The sequence below is a fragment of the Pongo pygmaeus genome, chromosome 22 (genome assembly GCF_028885625.2).
Source record: "Pongo pygmaeus isolate AG05252 chromosome 22, NHGRI_mPonPyg2-v2.0_pri, whole genome shotgun sequence".
NCBI lineage: Eukaryota > Metazoa > Chordata > Mammalia > Primates > Hominidae > Pongo > Pongo pygmaeus.
In genome coordinates this window covers 54,367,349-54,391,831 of record NC_072395.2, presented here as the reverse complement: position 1 = coordinate 54,391,831, position 24,483 = coordinate 54,367,349, and the positions used below count along the sequence as shown (strand labels likewise).

The 24,483-nt window shown below is 46.3% G+C and overlaps 1 protein-coding gene across 11 annotated transcripts in view; it reads right to left on the bottom strand.

Moving 5' to 3' along the window:
* Window positions 1-4,551: 4,551 nt before the first annotated feature.
* MX1 (MX dynamin like GTPase 1) overlaps window positions 4,552-24,483 on the bottom strand; it is a 34,785-nt gene continuing 14,853 nt past the window's right edge. For all 11 annotated transcript variants that reach the window (XM_063659694.1, XM_054468821.2, XM_063659690.1 and 8 more), the window contains exons 10-17: window positions 24,244-24,442; window positions 22,303-22,381; window positions 20,634-20,756; window positions 20,070-20,211; window positions 16,927-17,085; window positions 14,970-15,046; window positions 13,340-13,588; window positions 4,552-5,240 (exon numbers count right to left, since the gene is read on the bottom strand). In XM_063659694.1, coding sequence (XP_063515764.1) covers window positions 5,010-5,240; window positions 13,340-13,588; window positions 14,970-15,046; window positions 16,927-17,085; window positions 20,070-20,211; window positions 20,634-20,756; window positions 22,303-22,381; window positions 24,244-24,442 — 1,259 coding nt within the window. In that variant the 3' untranslated portion in view covers window positions 4,552-5,009. The remainder of the gene's footprint in view (window positions 5,241-13,339; window positions 13,589-14,969; window positions 15,047-16,926; window positions 17,086-20,069; window positions 20,212-20,633; window positions 20,757-22,302; window positions 22,382-24,243; window positions 24,443-24,483) is intronic.

Below are 24,483 nucleotides of genomic sequence, written 5' to 3'. Positions count from 1 at the left end.
AACTTGCAGTTTCACATGGCTGGGGAGGCCTCACAATCATGGTGGAAGGCAAGGAGGAGCAAGCCACATCTCACATGGATGGCACCAGGCAAAGAGAGAGCTTGTGCAGAGAAAATCCCTTTTTTAAAACCATCAGATCTTGTGAGACCCATTCACTATCACAAGAACAACACAGGAGAGATCTGTCCCCATGATTTAATCATCTGTCACCAGCTGCCTTCCACAACACATGGGAATTATGGGAGCTACAAGATGAGATCTGGGTGGGACACAGAGCCAAACCATTATCAATTATCATTATTTTTTGAGACAGAGTCTCACTCTGTCACCCAGGCTGGAGTGCAGTGACACAATCTCAGTTCACAGCAACCTCCACCTCCTGGGTTCAAGCTATTCTCATGCCTTAGCCTCCCAAGTAGTTGGGATTACAGGCGTGAACCGCCATGCCTGGCTAAATTTTGTATTTTTAGTAGAGATGGGTTTTCCCCATGTTGACCAGGCTGGTCTCTAACTCCCGGCCTCAAGTTATCTTGGCCTCCCAAAGTGCTGGGATTACAGGTGTGTGCCACCACACCCAGCCCCTTGAATGACTTCTGAGTAGGCATTGTCTGGGGCTGAAGTGTTGGGGATGGCCTTGCCTTAAACTCAGGTGCCTCGTGTGTTCCCGCTTTTTCTTCTGGTTCTCCCATGGCTACCTGAAACAGCTCCAATCCCATTTTCCCTTCAGGCCAAGACTATCACCCCAGAGCCTGACTCCGTAAAGAGCCACACCCACCCCTGACTGGAGTTCAACCCCAGGCACAGCCCTCTGCTGCTCTGGACACGAAGGGAGCATGGTGTATTAAGATGGCTCAGCATGAGCCACAGCTCACATTCCTGGTGCACTTGGTGTTTTAAGACAAATGCTGGAATTTGTGCTACTTCTAAAGTACCATTGAAAAAATTCACTAATGCAGCAGCTTACTCCTTTTAAACGTGCTTACCCCATAAATAAGATAGATATTTGTTGGGCATATACAATAAGCTAGATATTTGTTGGGATATATTTGGCTAGATGGCTTGTTGGAGCCATCCTCTTTGCTGAGATTGAAGAGGCTGATTTTATAGTCGCCTAAAAATCTCACTGAACTACTTGGACAGTCAGATCTTTTATTTTACCTTGGATGAAAATGAAAGTGGGATCTGACCATTTGAAATCAAGGACTGTGTCCCTTTTGTTGCTTTTACTGCTACCTGGAGGAGGATTTGCCACTCGGATTGGATTCTCTTCCTCTGAAACAAAAACTGTTGTTTGGGGGACCTTTCTGGTTGGCTGGTTGCTTTTGTCTTTGCTTTTTGCTTGAGAAGGGTAGTAAGAGAGGCATGTGCTCCTGAGCATCTTAGAAGATAGTTACAAGTTGATATAGTCTGGCTGTGTCCCCACCCAAATCTCATCTTGAATTGTAGCTCCCATAATTCCCACATGTTGTGGGAAGGTCCTGGTGGGAGATAATTGACTCATGGGGGCAGTTTCCCCCATATTGTTCTCATGGTAGTGAATGAGGCTCACAAGATCTGATCATTTTATAAGGAGTTTCCCCTTTTGCTTGGCTCTCATTCTCTCTTCCCTGCCACCATGTAAGATGTGCCTCTTTCCTTCTGCCATGATTGTGAGGCCTTCTCAGCCACGTGGAACTGTGAGTCCATTAAAACTCTTTTTCTTTATAAGTTACCCAGTCTTGGGTATGTCTTGATCAGCAGCATGAAAACTAATACACAAGTCCTGAATGTCATTCAAACAAGGCTCACACCCAGCACCCCCAAGTCTCCACTCCTCCCACAGCATTTATTAAGCACCTGCAGCATGACAGACCCTGGGTTCCAGAAAACCGGGGCTTTCTGCTTCGGTTTGTTCAATACGCTCCTGGCCCTGTCATTGCTCTGCTCCTAATTCAACCCATCCTATGGGGTCCCCTGAGCCCCAGATGTGCCTGGAGTGAAGGTCACTTAGCAGACATCATTATATTCCTGTCTGTTCTACACAGGCCAATGGACCATTGAGCCAGTGCTTACGTTGCTGATGGTGAGTGTCCAGGTTCTTGGTGTCTTGAACAAAGAATTAGGCAGAATGCACAAACAAAGCAAGAAAAGAATGAAGCAACAAAAGCAAAGATGTATTGAAAATGAAAGTACACACCACAGGGTGGGAGCGGGCCCAAGCCTAGGGGCTCAATGGCCCCATTACAGTTTTTTGGGGGTTTAAATACCCTCTAGAGGTTTCCATTGGTTACTTTGGGGGCCCTATGTAAATGAAGAGGATAAAGTAAAGTTACAAAGTCATTTACTCGGCATACGCCCTGTGAAGGGGATAGTTCCTGTTAGTGTTGAAGTGTGACTCAGCCTTACGTTCCTGCCTCCAGACCCGATTTTCCTGCCTCACTTACAGGGCAGGCCACAGAAGCCAGAGACAGGCTCTGATCCCGGCGCTGCCCGTCATGGGTGGGAATGGAGGGGTGGGTAGGGAGGGGGCAGTTCCATTGCTTGCCTGAGCCCAGGGCCCCTCTAAGTGCAGGAAGGAGTCACACAAAGTGGTCTCCAGGGCTCTTTCCAAGTTCTGGCCACTGGCGCCACTCCCCTCTCCGCTCTCGATGACTAGTTAGGACAGGCCTGGGGGATCACCACACATGTTCATTTTGGCTGAAAGGAATGTCCTTGCGGGCACCTTGGAGCATCCCCAGCAGGTTCACCCCCCCCTGGGGAAATTGAAATTGCTGTTCTCTGGGACACATACTGTAAACTTTCTTCCTCCATCCTCTCTGGTTATCACTAGCAAAATTCTAACAACAGGAAAATAGAATCCCGTGCAACGCTTTGACACCTCTGACTCTGTCTCCTGTGCAGCAGAAACTTAAGGCGGATGGAAGACTGACTTGGGTGGTGGTGGAAGGAAGGGATATCTTGTAGTGGAGAAGTTTCCCAGGCCTGCCACGAGAGGGCACCCGCCTCATTGAAGGGCCAGCCCGTCTGACGCACCAACACAGCCAGAGGACCTGGGCCATGCCCACTGCGAGAACGCGTGCCTAGTATTGAATTAAGAATGCTTGGATCCGCCCAGCCTTACTCTTGCAAACCTGTGTGTGTGTTGGTGTCGTCTCTCCCTCAAGCATGAGTCAAACTGATCAGCCTCTGCTAACAGTAGATCGCGTCAACCTGCCGGTGCACTTAAGCACCTGGGGGAGCCATAAAGGTACTGCCCAGCGGCAGCTGCTGACCTGGGCTTGTGAAATGCCCACTGCTCTCCAGACATCCTCTCTTATAAATGAATTCTCAAACTTCCCGAAGAATTGAGAATTATACAGTCCCAAGAGTCAGAAGAGATCTGGGATGGGGGTGCGGTCCAGAGGGGAGAGGATGGTGTTGCTGGTCCAGCCCCCACCCCCAACCTGACAAGAAGCTGTGCAGCTTGGCCTGATGCCCCCACTGCCTGGGACCTCACAGCTCTTGAGGAAGCCATGCCATCCGGGGGCCCCTCTGTAGAAAGTACCCCCATTCCCCACACTGATCATCTAGAATGTACCTCCCCAGAGGATGTCGCATCTTGGTGCTCACACTTCATCTCTCTAGTTGCCTCCTGGCCTTCTCTTCCCTAGGCGTGGGGAATCCTGATCCTTCAACTCTCCCCTTGAGGGACAGAGTGTCCGGTCCTCTCCTGCCCCATCCATCTAGTCCACTGTTCAATTTCCTGCCCTTGAGCCTGCCCTGGCCTCATGGTGAGGAGGCCCAGCAGCAGCACTGATTGGGAGCCACGGTTCTCAGAGTCAGGGCGTAGGAGTGTGGCTCGAGCCTCCCCCCAGCAGGCTAGACCAAAGAGAACTTCAGTAGGGTTCTCCTCCAAGGTTAGTGTTCTGCCTTCTCTGCTTCCTAGACCACTCCCCCAGCCACAGCCTCTGCAGGTAAAGTCTCACTGGGAAACCTTTTTTTTTTTCTGAGATGGAGTCTTGCTCTGTAGCCCAGGCTGGAGTGCAGTGGCACAGTATGGGCTCACTGCAACCTCCACCTCCCGAGTTCAAGCAATTCTTCTGTCTCAGCCTCCCGAGTAGCTGGGACTACAGGCACATGCCACCACACGTAGCTAATTTTTGTATTTTTAGTAGAGACGGGGTTTCACCATATTGGTCAGGCTGGTCCCGAACTCCTGACCTCAGGTGGTCCACCCACCTCGGCCTCCCAGTGCTGGGATTACAGCGTGAGCCACCGCACCTGGCCTGGCAACCACTTCTTGACGGGGCCTTGTGCTTTTCAACTCCATGCCAGGTACCCAGTGACTCAACAAATTGGACATTTGATCAATGCACATTATTAAGAGTTAGCACCGCTGGCTTCATATTCTGTTTCATTTTTTAAAGTGTGTTCCCCCATTTCCCTCCAGTCTCTAGGAAATCATCAGACCCTGTTCTTTTGCTTGTTCCTACCTGGCCCCGCCACAGAGGGCAGCTTTAGCGCCGACTGCTCCACTGCACCCTACCTGCTAGTTTCAGGCTTCTCGCCAAAATACAAAACATGGCAGAACAGTGCCTGCTAGAAATGAGTTTATTACAAACAGAGGAGACAGGGCTCTGACAGGACTCACACACATGGCACTCATGCCCCTAAAACACTGGGTTTGTGAAGGGACCTTATAAAAACCAGGAAATAAGCTGTGATGCTCAGCATGTGTCTGTTTCTAAGAATACAGAGAAGGGGAGAGCTGCAAGGCAGAGCGATTCTGAGGGCTGAAAATCCCTTTCCCGGTACGAAGACAGCATCCTTCATCCCTGCCAGCTCATGTGCATCTGAGGGTGGGGCTCTGTCTTCATGCTGGAAACCAAATGGCTCTCACAGCTTCTTGCTAAATCGCCATGGCTAATGGATAAGCAGAGACTGACTATCAAGTCTGACTACTGAGCACTCAAGTAGTCTGTCCAGTGGCTACCCGGGAACGGGGGCAGACGGTGTGAGTGCACGTCTACGGGGCTGGACAGAGAGCTTGGTTAACCGGGGAACTGGGCGAGCCGGCGCCGAGCCTGCGTCAGCCGTGCAAGCCGCTCCTTCAGGAACTTCCGCTTGTCGCTGGTGTCGCTCCGCTCCTTCAGGAGCCAGCTGTAGGTGTCCTTGTCCTGCAGGAGCTGCAGCATGGCCTTCTGAAGCTGCTGGCCGTACGTCTGGAGCATGAAGAACTGGATGATCAAAGGGATGTGGCTGGAGATGCGCTTGCTGGCCTCCTGGAAGGAAAGAACAGTTCACGGGAGGATGGAGGGGACACTGTGAGGAGGGGACTCTGACCTCACCATGTGCACATGAGGGGATCCAGATTCTCAATGAGGGAGACCCTCGCAGGGCAAGGACCTTCCCCTGGGTTTCAAACCCATCAGTCTCCTCCATGGTGGTGGCAGAGAGGAACTATGCACAGTGCAGAGAATGTCCCAGCTATGAGTCATATTCCCACCTGCTTTTCCTGACCATTAAATGGGTAGCTCTGATGGAAGAGGGCAAAATATGCTCTATAAAGGTAGGCAGGCAGACAGTGCAAAAACTGCATTTCCAGACCAGCCTGGTCAATGTGGGGAAACCGCGTCTCTACTAAAAATACAAAAAGTAGCCAGGTGTGGTGGCATGAGCCTGTAGTTCAGCTAATTGGGAGGCTGAGGCAGGAGAATCACTTGATCCTCAGAGGTGGAGGCTGCAGTGAGCCGAGATTGCACCACGGCACTCCAGCCTGGGCGACAGAGCAAGACTCCATCTCAAAAAAAAAAAAAGAAAAAAACTGCATTTCCAAATTATTTACAAGCCTGCCAAAGAGATTTGAAGGTTTCTTTTTCTTTTTAATCAACACTCAAATGACTCAGAAGAAAAGACATTGGGCTTTCAAAAGCCACAAAATGGAGCTGTCCGAGTTACGCGCATGTAGACATTTTCTACCACTTCCTTTCTCCCTCCCCAGGTCCCACCTATTAGCAAAACTTTTTCTTTCCCAGGATGGGTGGATCTCTCAGGAAGTTGCAGTGTACTGGTCCCTCAGCAAGGTTCTGGTATCTTCTCTATGAAACAGGGCTAATGTGAGGCACTGGTCTCATGGGGTTCTTAAAAAGCTTAAAGGGGTTAAAAGATGCAAGTTTAGAAAGATGCCAGGCATGTAATAAGCACTCAGTATTGGTGAGACTGAGGCAGAACTCCCGATCCGTGTTCTGTGACCAGAGTGACCGAGAGGCAGGGTAGTCACCACCTGGACATGGGGGGAAGGAGACAGGACCAGGCCGAAGGCAGGCATTCAGGGCAATGCTAGAGCCCCAGACGGGGGCAGACAGTGTGAGTACTCACCAGGAGAACTGATGAGAATCAGCTGCAAAACTGCTGCAAACAGTAAGAGTCAGCAGGGGTGTGAGGTGTGGCACTGATACATCTAAAGCTCATATACCAAAATCGCATCTACCACCACCAAACAGGAGACATAGAGGGAGAAAAACCCCTTTACAGTACACAACAACGAGAACATGTAGGCATAAATCTCAGAGATGTGCACCTTATACAAAGAAAACTTTAAAATACTCCTAAGGCCCCGGCAAAAGGAAGCGTTAAAAACGGAAAGACTTGGGAGGCTGAGGCAGGTGGATCACGAGGTCAGGAGATTGAGACCATCCTGGCTAACACGGTGAAACCCAGTCTCTACTAAAAATACAAAAAAATTAGCCGGGCGTGTTGGCGGGTACCTGTAGTCCCAGCTACTCAGGAGGCTGAGGCAGGAGAATGCGCGAACCTGGGAGACGGAGCTTGCAGTGAGCCAAGATCGGGCCACTGCACTCCAGCCTGGGCGACAGAGCGAGACTCCATCTCAAAAACAAAAACAACAACAACAACAACAACAAAAACCGGAAAGACTAGGGCCGGGCATGGTGGCTCACACCTGTAATCCCAGCATTTTGGGAGGCTGAGGCAGGTGAATCACTTGAGGTCAGGAGTTCGAGATCAGCCTGGCCAATATGGTGAAACCCCATCTCTACAATAAAACCACCATCACCACCACCACCACAACAAAACTTAGCAGGGCATGGTGGTGTGCAACTGTAGTCCCAGCTACTTGGGAGGCTGAGGCTGGAGAATTGCTGGAACCTGGGAAATGGGGGTTGCAGTGAGCTGAGATCGAGCCACTGCACTCCAGACTGGGCAACAGAGCAAGACTCTGTCTCAAAAAAAAAAAAAAAAAAAAAAAAAAATTCAATAAAAAACCGGAAAGACTGAAGATGTTCTTAGAAAAAGACATGGTGTCAGCACGACATCAGCTCTCCCCACAGAGGGCTATTCAGTGAATGTAAACCCAGTACCTACAGCAGCAGTTCTCCTCGTTCATGAGAAACTGGATACACTAATTCTGAAATTCATATTGAAACTGTACAAACACAAAGAGGCAGAACATCTCTACATAAAAACAAGTGGGAACTCAGATAACTGGACACCCATGTTCTTAGCAGCACTGTTTACAACAGCCAAAAGGTGAACAAGCCAAGTATCCACAGATAAAATAAATGGGTAAAAATAATGTGGTAGATCTATCAACGAAACAGTATTCTGCCTTCATTAAAAAGGAATGAACCTGTAATCCCAGCACTTTGGGAGGCTGAGGTGAGAGGACTGCTTGAGCCATCAAAGTTGAGTTCAAAGACCAACCTGAGCAACACAAGGACACCCCGTCTCTACAAAAAATTAAAAAATTACCCGGGTGTGGTGGTGCACGCCTATGGTCCCAGCTACTTGGGCGGCGGAGGTTGGAGGATGGCTTCAGCCTGGGAGATTGAGGTAGCAGTGACCTAGGATCACACCACTGCACTCAAGCCTGGACAATAACAGCGAGGCCCTGTCTCTAAAAATAATAATACACTTTGGAAGGCCTAGGTGGGCAGATTATTTGAAGTCAGGAATTTGAGAACAGCTTGGCCAACATGGTGAAACCCCATCTCTATAAAAAATACAAAAATTGGCCAGGTGTGGTAGCACACGCCTGTAATCTCAGCTACTCGGGAGGCTGAGGCAGGAGAATTGTTTGAACCCTGGCAGGGGGAGGCTGCAGTGAGCTATCACACCATTGTGCTCCAGGCTGGGTGACAGAGCAAGACTCTGTCTCATAATAATAAATAAATAGGCGTGGAACTCTGACACTTGCTACCACCTGGATGAGGACATCATGCCACATGAAGTAAGCCAGTCACAACTCCTATGAGGTACTTAGGTTAGTTGAATTCACAGAGACAGACAGTAGGATGGTAGCTGTCAGGGACTCAGGGGCGGGGAATGGGGAATGTGTTTAATGGGGACAGAGTTTCAGCGTGGGAAGGTGATAGGGTCCTGGAGGTGGCTGCTGGTGATGCTGGCACAATATGAATGTACTTAATGCCACTGAGCTATGTACCCCAAAATGGTTAAGATGGCAAAATAGACATGATGAATATTTCTGCACAATTTAAAGAAAGAAAAAGTGAGGGTGATGTGGGGGTGCTGGCTGCACTAGATGGTAAAACATAAGAGAGTGATGTACCAGTGTGACCTTGGTGACACTGACGGATGAAAAGAAGGAAAACAGGGCTGAAGACAGGATGCAGACAGGACCCAACGCAGAGGGGAAGTGAGTGCCTGAGCGGGCATGTGGAGTACCAGCGGGAACTAGACGACCCTTCCAGGATGGGACTGGGACCTCTGCTGCCATCTGGATCCTGCCTTATTCTTGACATCAAAGAACTCCAAATGGACCAAAGGTACCATGTAACAGTTAAAATAAGAAATTACTTAAAGAAAATATTGTCCACCTCATTTATCATCTCAGGGAGACAAAGTCCTTTTAAAGTATGGCAAAAACCACTGAGGTCCAAATCCAACTCGAGTTTTCTGCTCTAGAAAACTTGAGCATAGTCTAAAACAACCATAGACAAAAATGACAAAGCAAATGACAAAATGCAGATCGTCTGCATCAGAAATTGCAGAGGTCTACTATCTCACCGAGAAGCTCCTCCTGGATGAACTGTTTGCTGAGCAAGAAATAGAAATAACCCTCAACACACAAAAAGATGCCCCACCTTGTTGTCATAAGAGAATGCCAATTAAAATTGTAATGAGATGTCATTTTCACCTATTAGGCTGTCAAAAAACCCCAACAAGGCCGGGCAGGGTGGCTCATGCCTGTAAACCCAGCACTTTGGTAGACCGAGGTGGATGGATCACAAGGTCAGGCGTTCAAGACCAGCCTGGCCAATATGGTGAAACCCCGTCTCTACTGAAAAAACAAAAATTAGCTGAGTGTGGTGGCACGTGCCTGTAGTCCCAGCTACTCAGGAGGCTGAGGCAGGAGAATCGCTTGATCTCAGGAGGCAGAGGTTGCAGTGAGCTGAGATTGCACCACTGCACTCCAGCCTGGGTGACAGAGTGAGACTCTGTCACCAAAAAAAAAAAAAAAAAAAAAAAACCAACAACAGACTAAACTGGCCAGTGTGGATGGAGCAGGCCTTCTCTGGGTCATCTTTACCAGTCTAAGACAAGCCATCCTTTCCTCAGATGGTGGTCTGTTTCATGTGTCAGCTTGGCTAGGCTCGAGTCCCCAGTGATTCCATCAAACACGAATCTAGGTATTGCTGCAGAGGTATTCTGTAGATGTGGGTAACATGTGTAACCCACTGACTTTAAGTGAAGGAGACCATTCTCAATGATGTGGATGGGCCTCATCCAATCGGTTGAGGGTCTTAAGAAGAAAAATGAGGTTTCCCTAAAACGAAAAAATTCTGCCTGTGGACTCAGCCTTAGCTCCTGCTGTAATTTCTGGCCTGCTCTCCCTGCTGGCCTGCCCTGGGATTTTGGACTTGCCAGCTCCCAAAATGGCAGAAGCTAATTCCTTGAAATATATATATATTTCTTTCTTTCCTTCTGTTTTTTCTTTGTTTGTTTGTTTTTGTTGTTGTTGTTGTTGTTTTTTGAGATGGAGTCTCGCTCTGTCACCCAGGCTGGAGTGCAGTGGTGTGATCTTGGCTCACTGCAACCTCTGCCTCCCAGGTTCAAGCAATTCTCATGTCTCAGCTTCCCAAGTAGCTGGGACTATAGGCATGGGCCACCATGCCCAGCTAATTTTTTTGTATTTTTAGTAGAGATCGGGTTTCGCCATGTTGGCCAGGCTGGTCTCAAACTCCTGGCCTCAAGAGATCCACCCACCTCAGCCTTCCAGAGTACTGGGATTACAGGCATGAGCCACCATGCCTGACTGAAATATATTTCTTTACATACATATATCTGTGGTTCTGTTTCCCTGCACAATCCTAATATACCAGGAATCTCATTTCTGGGAATTGATGCTTCCAGATACATGATATACAAACAAGCCTATTCACAGCAACACGCCTGCATTAGCAAAAGACTGCGAACAAACTGTCCGCTTAAAGGGAGCTGGCTCAATATACCACATCCATAAAATGGGATACTCAGCAGCCATTGAAAAGAACAAGGCAGGCCCATCAGAACTGAGGCAGAACAATCTCCCAGGTACAGCAAAAGAGGCAGGGTACAGAGCAGCACCTCCACTCCTCTGCTAACCTTTGTGTAAAAACCATTATAAAATGTATATGCATGGGAGCTTTTGAGTGCATGAATCAGCCTCGGAGGACAGAAATGAACCTGGAGAAGGGCTGCTTCTGTCCGGGGAGCTGCTTGGCTCAGAGATTCCTTTGTCATTGTCACTCATCCTATTGTTGGGATTCTGTGCATGTGTATGCCTCACCTACTCTCAAGGTAACTGTTCATTGTAGGAGGCAGTGGAAGCAGCAGACAGGTGTGAGCTTGGCTGTAGGAGAAGCTGATGTGCATGCCTGTCTTCCCCTTAACTGGCTTCACTCACGTGCGTGCAGCTCCCAGTGTCTGGAGGTATCGATGTTGACCCTTGGTTTAGAGCCTTGCTGCTCAAAGTGTGGCCTCCATCCAGTAGTATGGCGACCCCTGAGAGCCCGTTAGAAATGCAGAGGCCGGGCATGGTGGCTCACGCCTGTAATCTCAGCACTTTGGGAGGCCGAGGCAGGCAGATCACTTGAGGTCAGTAGTTCAAGACCAGCCTGGCCAACATGGTGAAACTCTGTCTCTACTAAAAATAGAAAAAATAGCTAGTCATGGTGGCAAGGTGCCTGTAATCCCAGCTACTTGGGAGGCTGAGGCAGGTGAATCGCTTGAACCCAGGATGTAGAGGTTGCAGTGAGCTGAGATTGTGCCACTGTACTCCAGCCTGGGTAATGGAGTGAGACTCGGTTTCAAAAAAAAAAAAAAAAGGCAGAATCTCAGCCTCATCCTGACCCGCAATCAGCATCTGCATTTCCACAAGATTCCAGGAGGCCTCTGTGCTGGGTGCAGTTTGAGAGGCACTGCTTTAAAGCATCCAAATAGTAAGGCAATGGGGACATCTGATAAACCGAGAGATTACAATTTGCTTTACCTCCTCAGGTGTTTACACATCCAAAGGGCTCTACCTGAGTTGTGCCTGTGTTCACTGCCTCCTTCCCTAGGGTGAATTAGATGGTACTTCAGGTTATCTGAATCGTGCAGTATCAACCAAAGCATGTGTCTACAAGATAGCTTCCATTTAGTCTGCTACCATTGCATTCCAATGCTGCACTAAGGAACTTGTTGTAAACCAGAAATAAAATCCTATGCCTTCCAGCCAACTCAACAGACCCCCTCTTGGCCAAGTGGACCCCAGAGAAACCAGAAAATCTGAATTCCTGGCCGTAACAGGAAGAGAAGCCAGGCTCTTTTGGAGTTTAGGTTGAAATTGAGATCATAAGACTGGCCAAAAAGACTCTGTGGTAGTAAGATACCATATTATAAAGTCATGCGAGGCAGGGGTTAAGTCACACACACCCCATAAACCATAAAATCTCCTTGGATGAGTTTTCATGAACTCAGTGTAAAGTGGCTTACTTTCCAGTCCGACTCTAGTATAGCGTCACAAGACAGATTGCAGACCCTAAAGAACATACAAATATTTTACCTAAAAATATATTTTTTGGACATATTTTGAAATGGCTGTAACAGGACCAACAGATCGAAATGGCCCTGCCATGTTCTGTGGGGGGGAATTCACACCTGTAGAGAATCTCCATTAATGCAGTCAGACCTCTCCCCTTCTAGGCCTTCCCTGAATCTAGGAGAGATTAACTGAGAGCCTGCTGCCTCTAAGGCCTGAAAAGAAACATTTACCATTTATTCTCTCTGAAGGCTGCTACCCAGAGTCTTCATCTACATACCTTTGGCCTCTAACACTGCCCTTAACTCAGGCATTTCTTTCTATTGATGTCAAGTCTGTAGACAAAGTTTAACTCTTTCAAGCAATTGCCAACCGGAAAATCTCTGAACTCACCTACGACCGGTAAGCTCCCCTCCTTCAAGGTGTCCTGCCTCTTTAGGGAGGGCAAGTACACCTCCCATGTATGGATTTATGATTTTACCTACAATTTCTGCCTCCCTAAAATGTATAAAATCAAACTGCATCCCGACAGCCTCAGGCACACTTCCTCAGGACCTCCTGAGACTGTTCCCAGAGCCATGGTCCCTCATATTTGACTCAGAATAAACCTCTTTCAAATATTTTAACAGAGTTTGGCTTTTCCATTACCAATCCATTATCATCATCCACACTCATCTCCTGGAGTATGCACTAGAAATCTATGAGGAGACACCATTTTACAAAGAAAGCTGAGGCTCAGAGAGGTTAAGTAACTTGGCCAGAGCTAGACAGCCATCAAAACCAGATGTCAGTGGCTCTAAAGCCACCATCTCTCTGTCTGAGGTTGAGCTGCCTCTATGGAGGCGATATGGTTTGGCTCTGTGTCCCCACCCAAATCTCATCTTGAATTGTACTCCCATAATTCCCACATGTTGTGGGAGGGACTCAGGGGGAGATAATTGAATCATGGGGGCAGTTTCTCCAATACTGTTCTCGTGGTAGTGAGTAAGTCTCATGAGATCTGACGGTTTGATAAGGGGAAACCCCTTTCACTTGGCTGTCATTCTTTCTCTTGCCGCCGCCGCCAGGTAAGAAGTGCCCTTTGCCTTCTGTCATGATGGTAGAAGGCCTCCCCAGCCACGTGGAACTGTAAATCCGTTAAACCTCTTTCTTTTGTAAATTGCCCAGTCTCAGGTATGTCTTTATCAGCAGCATGAAAATGGACTAATACAGGAGGCTAACAAGGAGGTAAACGACAGAGCTGACCAACGTCACCTACAGAGAGAGCAAGACTAAAGAGAGAGGCGTTCAGAAGAAAAGGAAAGAATGGAAGCTGCCATCCTGAACCACGCGAAGACGTACCTGGTGATAGGCCATCAGGTGCTGAAAGATCTCCTCCATGGAAGAGTCTGTTGCCGAGCTGGACTGGAAAGCCCCAAAATCCCAGGATTTCTTCTTCTTTTCTTCTTCCAGCTCCTTCTCTCTGACCTTCTGCAACGCACCCCTGTATACCTGGTCCTGGCAGTAGACAATCTGCTCCATCTGGAAGTGGAGGCGGATCAGCTTCTCACCTTCTCTCTCTTGTTCCGCTCTAATGTCTTCGATTTTGGACTACAGTAAAAAAAAAAAAAAAAAAAAAAAAAAAATACACAACTCAGTTTCCCTCAAGACACAAATTCCTGAGTCACAGGAAAATAGGTAAGAAGTCCGTAAATACCAGGTTACCCAATGTGAGTGAAACGGCACGTTTCCCGGAACGCCCTCTGGGCAGCGCCCTGGTGTTTCTAAGGCAGGTTTCTAGCCCTGGCTGAGGGTCAGAGCTTCCCAGGAGGCTTGAGCCACAGATGGGCCGGACCCCCATCCCGGGGCCTGGGGACTTGCACAGGCTTGCTTTCAGGCCCCGTAACTCAGCTTCTTTCCTTTCTCTTTTAAGGGCTTCTATATCTGATGGCGAGGATTGTCATATCCATCGGATAATCCACAGGGATGAGCAGGGGAGCCATGTTTAAGTCAGACAAATTCTGTTTTACGTTTCCGGGGTTTAGAGAAACTGGTTGCCAAAACCTGAGGAGGAGAAACTTCACCCCTGGACCCTCCAGGCCTTGATGAGAGGCACAGTGCACAGTGGCAGGTGCATCCTAAACATCTTACTCCACGTCCATCTCGACCTTCTGAGGAAGGCCTTATTAGTCTTATTTTATGAATGAGGAGTCAGGGGCACAGGCTGGAAGTGGCACATCCCAAGGCCTCCAGCTGGTGAATCATGGGGCCAGGCTCCTCATCTGTGCTGGGGATGCCTGTTTCTAAGAGTGGCTAAGTCTGGTCTCTTGGCCCAGTCTGTCCCCCAGGCTCATTTCCTGTAGGCTCTTTCCTCACTCTGGATGGAAAGATTTTTTTTTTTTTTTTTTTGAGACAGGCTCTCGCTCCATCGCCTAGGCTAGAGTGCAGTGGTGCAATCTTGGCTCACTGCAACTTCTGCCTCCTGGGCTCAATCAATTCTAAAGTGTCAGCCTCCCAAGTAGCTGGGACTACAGGCATGCACCACCATGTCCAGCTACTTTTTTGCATTTTTAGTAGAGATGGGGTTTTGCCATGTTGGCCAGGCTGGTCTCAAACTCCTGGCTTTAAGTCATCTACCGGCCTCAGCCTCCCAAAGTGCTGGGATTACAGGCTCATCGTGCCCACTCGGGCCAGAAAGATTCTATTTTTATATGTAGTTTCCTCAGTGAGTTTCTGGATTTGGAGCCATTGCCCTTAGATGTGATAATCTTCTCCACTAACTGTGGATCTCTTGTTCTATGCGTTTAAGCACTCCCTCCTTTATTGCTTTTAACCAGACATCACCAGTAACATCAGAAGAAGCACTAGTGAGTGATGTTATTTGCTGCTCTAAATGTATACAATAAAGTTGAAATAATCCTTATCCAAGAAATCTGTTTTCTAATGTCAAGCTTATTATTATTTTTTTTTAATAACACATGGTTGGTTTTACCTTGGCGGTTCTGTGGAGGTTAAAAAATTCTTCAAAATTTTTTATCGAAACATCTGTGAAAGCAAGCCGGACCATATCTAATCAAAGAGAGAAAAATAGTTCAATATTGGTAGGATCATTCGTTCTCTTCCTAAGATGCAAAAAAAATATGAGGATCAAATGGTATGAAGTAAAGTTTCCCCTCTCGCCGCTCCCTTCTTCTCTTTACCATGAAAAAGGAAGGCGTGCTCTTTTTGCTTAATAACTTGCTAGAAGAATCTTAAAAGCAAATGACCCCTGGCATACGTTTATTTGATATTTAAACTTTTTATCCTAAATAGTTGCAAAGAATGTAATTTCTGTTAAATTATAAATATTAATATTTTATAATACAACTCTTAATAAAAAGTCAAATCACTCTTAAATATATCAATGGAATTTGAGTATCTACATTATCCATTTGAAAAAAATACAAGAACAAGCTCTTATTTAGATTTAAAAATTTATATTATTTATCTTTTATTTTTGAAATTCATTTCTATTCTACTTCCTCACAGAATTTTACTGTAATACAATGTATAATATCTTTATGATTGAAAACCTCTTATTGATCTCCATGTCATACATTTCAGAAAAAGAAATAGGTATATCTATATTGATTTTTATGACTATCAGGCTCTAAGTATTACAAACTTTCCTCTGGAATGAGTTAAGAGTCTACAATGGACCAAAACAACATGATTGCAGGTTTTGGTATATGATTACTAGGGCTAAAAGGCCAATTTTACTGGAAATACACCTCTGAATGAGCTGTTCTGAGGCGATCTCCAGCTCCTTAGTTCATGGATCCATGAGTGATTATTAATTACTGCTAAGATGAGGCAGCTGAAGTATAAGTAAGGATGCTGTCAGTCAAGGAGAAGATGAAGAAAAGAGATTCAATAACATCTGGAAAATCAAGAAAGCAAAGCATTTCAAGAAGGGAGTGGATCCACAGTAGGATCTAGTTTCCTACCTATCCGTGACACACCTCGATTCCTACAGCACCCTAAAAGGCTCCAAACACGTCTACACGTGCAGTTATGGGACCATTGGCTTTACTCCTCGGAGATTTCAAATAAACAGCCTATTTTGAGTGTGAAGTCAGCATAGCAGTGGAGCAGGGTGGAGGTGTGGTGTGATAGGAAAAATATAAATATTTTGTCTTTGTCCCCAGTTCCTAACACAGAGCCCCTACATCTCTTGGAATGTCCGGCCTTAGGAGTATCTCGTGTTTTTAAGAGATGATGCCTGGTGGGCCCCTACATAGCTTCAGGATTGGGGCCGGGCACTAGAAAGACCAAGCCTTGGCTAGAAACTTAGAACTTCCAGCTCCACAGAGGAAGGAGGGCCTGGAGATTGAGTCAATCCTCCATCACACCTTCATGATGAAGCCTCCATAAAACCTTCTCAGCGGTGGGGTTCTAAGAGCTCCCTGGCTGATGACCACATCCCTGTGCCATGAGGATGGTGCCCCCAATGCCGTGGGGACAGAAGCTTCTGTGTTCAGGCCCCTGCTATGTGCCTCTCCAATAGCTTCATTTGTGCCCCTTATCAAATCCTTTCTAATAGACCAGTAAATGTCAGTGAAGTGTGTTCCAGAGTTCTTGGTTGACCTGAGGAATGGGTTGCAAGAACCTTGATTTATAAACAGTCCGTCAGAAGAATGGGAGACCTGGGACTTGTGACCAGCATTTGTAGTTGGGGCCACTGTTGTGGAACTGAGCCCTTAAGCTATGGGGTCCACACTGACTCAGGGTAGTTAGTGTCAGAATTGAATCGAATTGTTGAACACCAACTTGGCATCTGGAGAATGAGAGATTTGCTCGTTGGTGTGGGATGCGCCCCAGGAGGAAAGTGCTGAAGTTTGGTGCTGGCTTTGGTTCGAACCTTTCCCTTCTTTAGAAATCAATGCTCAGAAGTGAAACTGAGCACTCACCCGTCACGGTGTGTAGCATATCCACAGCCGGCTCTTCCAGCGCCTTGATTTGCTGTTTCACGATTGTCTCAAATGTCCTGTAATTCACAAAGCCTGGCAGCTCTCTACCACGATACTGATTTTCAAATTTCTGGATTTTTCTACTCAAAATTTTATGGCCTATAGCAGGAAAAAAAAAAAAAACCTCTAAATTATTTTACAAAAATAATCTTGCACATTTTTCTAAACACAATACCGTTCTAAATTTTCTGAAAATATAAATGGCAAGAAAAAGTGGTATCAAATCAAATCTAACTGGTAAACTAAAAATATCCAGGGATTGCACACACACACACACACACACACACAGACACACACAAGCCAGATCTCAAGATAATTTTCCTTAGTCATCTCAGGAAGGGGAGTGCAGAGCCAGGTACGATGCCAGGAACCCACACCTGCAGAAACTTCGAGTAAGACCCTTTTTGTTCATTTGTTTGTTTGTTTGTGACGGAGTCTCGCTCTCTCACCCAGGCTGGAGTGCAGTGGTGTGATCTCAGCTCACTGCAAGCTCCACCTCCCGGGTTCACGCCATTCTCCTGCCTCAGTCTCCCAAGTAGCTGGGACTACAGGTGCCTGCCACCATGCCCGGCTAATTTTTTTGTATTTTTAGTAGACACAGGGTTTCACTGTGTTAGTCAGGATGGTCTCGATCTCCTGACCTCATGATCTGCCTGCCTCAGCCTCCCAAAGTGCTGGGATTACAGGCGTGAGCCACTGTGCCCGGCCAAGACCCCTTCTTAAAAACGTACTCGAGTATGAAGTTTTGTGAATCCAATTTTAGTTTTACCAAAGAAATTGTACCATAATACATTCCTTGCCCTCAACTGCACGCCCATTAGAAATGAGCATGAACACTTTCTGAAATTAACAGTACATCACATATTCATATGTCGAAAGTGTTGCCACGTGTAGAAAGTGTTTACAAGTCAAATGGGATAACAGAGTAAACCAGGCACATCAACTTGTATGAATGTGATACAGTAGCACTGTTCACTGTGTAAGATGCTGCATTTTTCTTTAAACTTTTGGAATTATTTGTACTCCCAACAGCCCACACTATAGAGAGTTAGCCCCATCAGAAATTCAGAGGGTTTGAGATCCTTTTTGAATGGTAATCTAGAACACTTTTTTTAGTCAGGAAATATTTTCCCATATTTTCTAACTGAGATGTCATTTACATAGTATAAAATTCACTCTATTAAAAATATATGGTTCAGACCAGGCACAGTGGCTCACGCCCGTAATCCCAGCACTCTGGGAGGCTGAGGCCGGTGGATCACCTGAGGTCAGGAGGTCGAGACCAGCCTGGCCAACGTGGTGAAACCCCATCTCTACTAAAAATACAAAAATTAGCCAGGTGCCTGTAATCCCAGCTACTAGGGAGGTGGAGGCTTAAGCAGGAGAATCGCTTGAATCTGGGAGGCAGAGGGTGCAGTAAGCCGAGACTGAGCCACTGCATCCCAGCCTGGGCAACAGAGTGAGATCCTGTCTCCAGAGAAAAAGAAAAAAAAAGTGTATGGGTGAGTGAATTTTAGTATATTCACAAAGTTGTGCAACCATCCCCAGACATAACTCCCAAACCCCATACCCATCACCCATCAGTGATCACTTCCCACTTTTCCCTCCCCAGCCCCTGGCAGCCACTATTCTGCTTTCTGCCTGCCTGGGTTTGCCCGTTCTAGCCATTTTCTATCAATGGAATCATAGACCGTGTGGCCTTTGTGTCTGGCTTCTTTCACTCAGCATGACATTTTCAAGGTTCATCCATGGGGTGCTGTGGACCAGCACTCTGTGCCTGTCTGTGGCTGGAAATATTCCAGGGCTTGGTATTATGGGCTGAGTTTGAGTTGTGACCTCTTCAAATTCCTACGTTGAAGTCCTAACCCTCAGAAACTCAGAATCTGACTGTGTTTGGAGACAGGCAAAGAGGTAATTAAATTGAAATCAGGTCACTAGGGTGGGCTCTCATCCCATCTGCCTAGTGTCCTTGTAGGAGGAGATGAGGACACACACACAGAGGGACAACCACACGGGGACCCAGCGAGAAGACGCCATCTGCAAGGCAAGGAGAGAGGCCTTAGAAGGAACCAACTCTACGAACACCTTGAGCTTGGACTTCCAGCCTCGAGAACTGTAAGAAAATAAATTTCTACTGTTTAAGCCCCCCCAAGTCTGTGGTACTTTGTTATGACAGCCAAAGCCAACTGCTACACAGACACACGACAGTTGGCTTATCGATTCATCAGTGGATGGTCATTTGGGTTCAGTGATATAGAAGAGAGCAAATGTGGCTTTAGTTGTCACTAGCTCGTTATCCTGACCGTCCTCCCCAACTGCCCCACTCTTCTCTGTCTTAAGCCAACATATCAGGTTTACTACGCTATTGACTCATTGCTATGATCTACATGTTGGTGTCCCCTAAAAATTCCTATGTTGAAACTTAATCCCCAGTGTGATGGTATCAGCAGAGGAGACCTTTAGGAAGGACTGGGTTATGAGCACTCTGCCCTCATGAATGGGATTCCAGGCATACCTTGTTTTATTGCACTTCACAGATACCGTATTTTTTACAAATTGAAGGTCTGTGGCAATCCCATGTCAAGCAAATCAGCACCATTTTTTTCCAGTAGCACATGCTCACTTTTTGTTTCTGTATCAGCCATTTTTTAGCAATAAGGTGTTTTAAACTAAGGTACATACATATTTTTAGGCCTAATGCTATTACATACTTAATAGACTGCAGTACGGCATAAATGAACTGTTTATGCACCAGGAACCGAAAAGTTTATGTGACTTGCATTATTGCAATATTCGTTTTGTCTGGAACTGAACCCACAATATCTCTGAGGTATGCCTGTGGTACCCCTGTAAAAAAGAGGTCCGAGGAAGCTTGTTCGTCCCTTATCCCATGAGAGGACACAGCTAGAAGGTGCCATCTTTGAAGCAGAGAAAAAGCTCTCACCAGACACCAAATTTCCTGATTCCTTAAGAACAGATTTCTCGCCTCCAGAACAATGAGCAATAAGTTTCTACTGTTTATAAATGACCCAGTCTCAGGTATTCGGTTGTAGCAGCCCAAAAGAAGGGACTAAGACACTCACCTTCTTGAAAATTGTTTTCAATTATTATACTCCATTTGTGGAACTCGTGTCGGAGTCTGGTAAACAGCCGAATGTCTTCCTCCCCTACAGTTTCCTCTCCTTGTATGAGAGCAGTGATGTCCTGATTAAAGGCATTAATTTTCTGTCAAGAAGAAAAACATCAGTATAAGTGGATAGAATTCAAATCTAAGTGTCAAGGTCATTTGGAGGCCGTGCCTATGTGAAGGGTGGAGAGTCATTCTTTGCTTTCTTATGGGACACTGTGGATCACGAGAAAGAAGAGGTTTTGGCACCAGAAAATCCTATCCCACCCCTTACTGCCTTAGGGTTCTGGGTGATGCTCATGGCAGAGTGGGCACAATGCAGCCTGAGCATCCCTCGCTGCTGACTCCACCCTGCACTCCCTGCCCTGCCTCCCTCAGCCCTGTCCACCCTTTGAGTGCTATGGGCCAGATGTCTTTGGATCAGCCTTGGGGGAGTGAAGAAGGAAGTGCATAAGGCCCAGGGTCCCTTTTTTGACCATGACATGTGCTTCTCCAGCTCCATGCAGCTGGCAACACTCACATCTATCAGGAAGAACATTTTTTCATTTTCATCTTCTGGTACGTCGACACCATACTTTTGTAGCTCCTCTGTTATTCTCTGGTGACTCTCCTTGATTTGATTTTCTAACAGGGGCAGAGATTTCTGAGGAAAATGGAGAGAAAATAATGGAAATGTATAAAGATGAACAAAGAATGAGAAGGAGGTCCCGGGCCTCCCTCTGCAGAGGAGCTGTGTGGGCCATTTGACTTCCTGGCTTTAGCTTTTCCAGACCCGGGGTGGGGGGGCCGGGGGGCACACACTAGGGGCACTGTTTTCTGCCCAGGTCTTCCCCTTTCCCCACTCCTGCGACAGCAGCCTCATGAGCAGCACTGAGGCACCCATTGTGCATGGGTCCTGGGCCCTGGTAGAGTGACCCAGGAGCAGTTCCTCTGTGGTCATATTAGGTAAACTCTCCAGAGGGAGACTGGAGAGATCCACTTGTCTAGTAAGTTCTGAAAAAGTGGCATTTGGAGCAATTTGAGATTCAACAACTTTTATGTTGTTTGCAATCAATAAAAAGTGATCAGAGACTTCTGTTTTTAACAGTACGGTTGACGCCACGTGCTGGCTCACCCTTCCATGGCAAACATCTAAAAATGCCGGCTGACATGCGAAAGCCGCACCTTTAAATGTATCGGTGGACTCACAAGTTAGGGAGGGGTAGTCAGAGGCCAGCCTCAGTAACAGTGGCCAGGCAGGGGCTCAAGGAGAAGGCAGCAATGGAGCCTGGCTCAGCCACAAGGGCATCTGTCTAGGTAAGAAAACTCGAACGGGAACCATGAGCCTGACTTGGTGCAGAGGCAAAAAAATCAATCCCTATGGGCTTGCTCGAGGTGGGGAATCTAATAAGGAAGCATCCTCTTTCTGCATACAGTGGGACCCCAAAGAGCTCTGCGCTCATCACGGCAGCTGGAAACAATCCCGTTCTACACCCGCATTCCTGGGGACCACGTGGAAGACCTTGCACTCTGGTGCTGAGTTGAAAATTTGAAAAAGGCCAGTCTGGCCAACATGGCGAAACCCTGTCTCTACTAAAAATACAAAAATTAGCCAGGCATGGTGGTGTGCACCTGTAATCCCAGCTACTAAGGAGGCTGAGGTAGGAGAATTGCTTGAACTCAGGAGGCAGAGGTTGCAGTGAGCCGAGATCACGCCACTGCACTTCAGCCTGGGTAACAGAGTGAGACTCTGTCTCAAAAAAAAAAAGAAAAGAAAGAAAATTTGAAAAAGGAAGAGACTACATTCAGGCAGATTTTTAAAAAGAACCACAGAGAGCTTTTACAAAGCTTTTAGAAGTTAAAAAATACATTCATTAGAATGACTAAGACATTATAATAGTGGTTGTCAATGAGAAAGGAAGAGTTAGTAGCTTGTGCATAAGATTTTAATTTTTATTTTGGCCCAGTAGATACAGTCTATCAGCATCCCCCCAGACTGTGGTCCCCTGAAAAGCAATATCCACATTGTCTGGGGACTTGCTGGAAATGCAGAATTCTAGGTCCCACTCCAGACCCACAGAATCTGAATCTGCATCTTAACAAGATCCTCAGAAGATCTGTGTGTACAGTGATGTTTAAGAAGCCAGCAAGATTCAGCTCTGTGTTCGTAGTATTCTTTTTAGAGAACCCACAGCTCTACCCGTGCTTACACAGATGTGTGTGATGAGCTCGCTGGTAAGTTTTTCTGCCAGGCAGGGAACTGTGGCCTTTCCTTCCTCCAGCAGATCCCTAGAAGAGAACACAGGACCGATTTCCACCTTGATGTAGCCAGAACACGCATGTCTGCCTTTTTGCTGTTGGCAAAAGTCAAGGCAAATTTCAGTTGCTTACAACTGGATGGAATGTCTTGCAATTGGTACCCAGCAAATACTCAGAATTGGATTGAATAGGATTATGACTGAATTTTAGCAATCTAGGATATTTAAACAATGATATGGAATGAGCCCTTCCAGCTGATATAATAAATGTGTATCATGGTGTTTGACTATAGACTTGGTCATCACAAAAATACACAGACAGGTATAGATATGTTTTTATAACACATACCCCCTTCTATGTGTAATATGTGTAGGTAATCATAATGGATACAGACATATCTTCATACGAATACATTGAAGCATATTGAGATAAATGGGTAGCAGAACACTGAGGAGAAGAGACACAAGATATCTTGTCCAAGATAAAAACTTAAATCATGGGCTGTCTGGAGGAAGGAAGTCAAGCATCTTCTCACTCGATCCAAATTCGTGCTCACAGAGTGAGTTATTACAGGGTTTCCCACATTTTATAGGACATTTTAAGATAAAGGCAGCAGTGAAGCATGAGTTTCTGTGCCTTTTTGTGAGAGTATACTCATACCTAAGCTTCAGTTTCTCTGTCAATTTTTCTAAATTGTGGTAAAATACATATAACATAAAATTGACCATTTAACCATCTTTAAGAGTACACTTGAGTGGCATTAAGTACGTTCACGCTATTATGCAACCATCACCACTGTCTGTCTTCAGAACTTTTCATATTCCCAAACTGAAACAATGGCCCCATTAAACACTACCTGCCCATTCTTTCTCTTCCAGCCCCTGGCACCCATCGTTCTTTCTGTCTCTATGAATCTGACTACTCCAGGGACCTCAGCTAAGTGGAATCAGACAGTATCCGTCCTCTTATGACTGGGTTCTTTCACTTAGTAGAATGTTCCCAAGCTTCATCCAGGTTGTAGCATGTGTCAGAATGTCCTTTCTAAGGCTGAAAGTATTCCATGTTTTTGTACAGACCACATTGCTTTCTGCATCCATCCATCAATGGACACTGAGTCATCTCATCTTCTGGCAATTGTGAATGTGCAGAACAGCATGTAAGTTTCCATTTGATGTTCCTGGAATTCTGAGTAATGGCTCTCTGTAGGCTTCTGGGAGAACTGAATGCAAGAATGTTTACAACTCTACATAGTCTCATCATTTTAAATCTTACCAATTTATCAAGTCTTTTCCTTTTAAAAAATGTCACTTTTGGTAGGAGGGATAGAAAATTCTTATAAACTATTCACCTACCTTTTCTTCTGGGATGCTTATTGCTTCCTTTTAATATCTAACTTTAAACTTTAACTATTTTGGTATAATGAGGTAAGTAAGGGCAGTATTTTAATTTTTCCCCAAATATTAATTATCTCAACACCATTAATAGATACTCAAGCTGATATAGTCCACTATTTGATTTGAAATGCTGCATTTATCATGTGTCAAATATATATATCTGGGTCTATTTCTGGGATTTCTACTTTTTTCCTATTCTCTTCTATTTATGTTTTTATAAAATATGGTTCCAGCACCATGCTATGTAAATTATTGTACATTGTTCTCTCCCTATTTTGATTGGTTTTTAGTTTTTTTTTTTTTTTCTTGCAGTATTTTGTAATCCCCTTCCTATTTTTCTAGCTAAATTCCATAGTCCTTGTTGGGGAACAAGCATAGTCACACACACACACAGACACACACACACTCCACACATCTGTGGGATGGCCGCCACTGTCCCCAGGAAGGCCTAACATCCTGGGCTTGGACTGATCCATGATGAAACCCAGGCAAGCGCACCTGAAATATGGGTGGTCCTCAAAGAAGATCTTCTCTCTCTGCAGGGCTTCGGACAGGCTCAGCTGGTCCTGGATCTCCTGCTGGCCCCGGCACTTGACGATCATGTAGCCCTTCTTCAGGTGGAACACGAGGTTCCGCACCACATCCACAACCTTGTCTTCAGTTCCTTTGTCCACCAGATCAGGCTTCGTCAAGATTCCTGCGAGCCAGATGTATTTGGGGAGAGAACGTGCCCAGTCA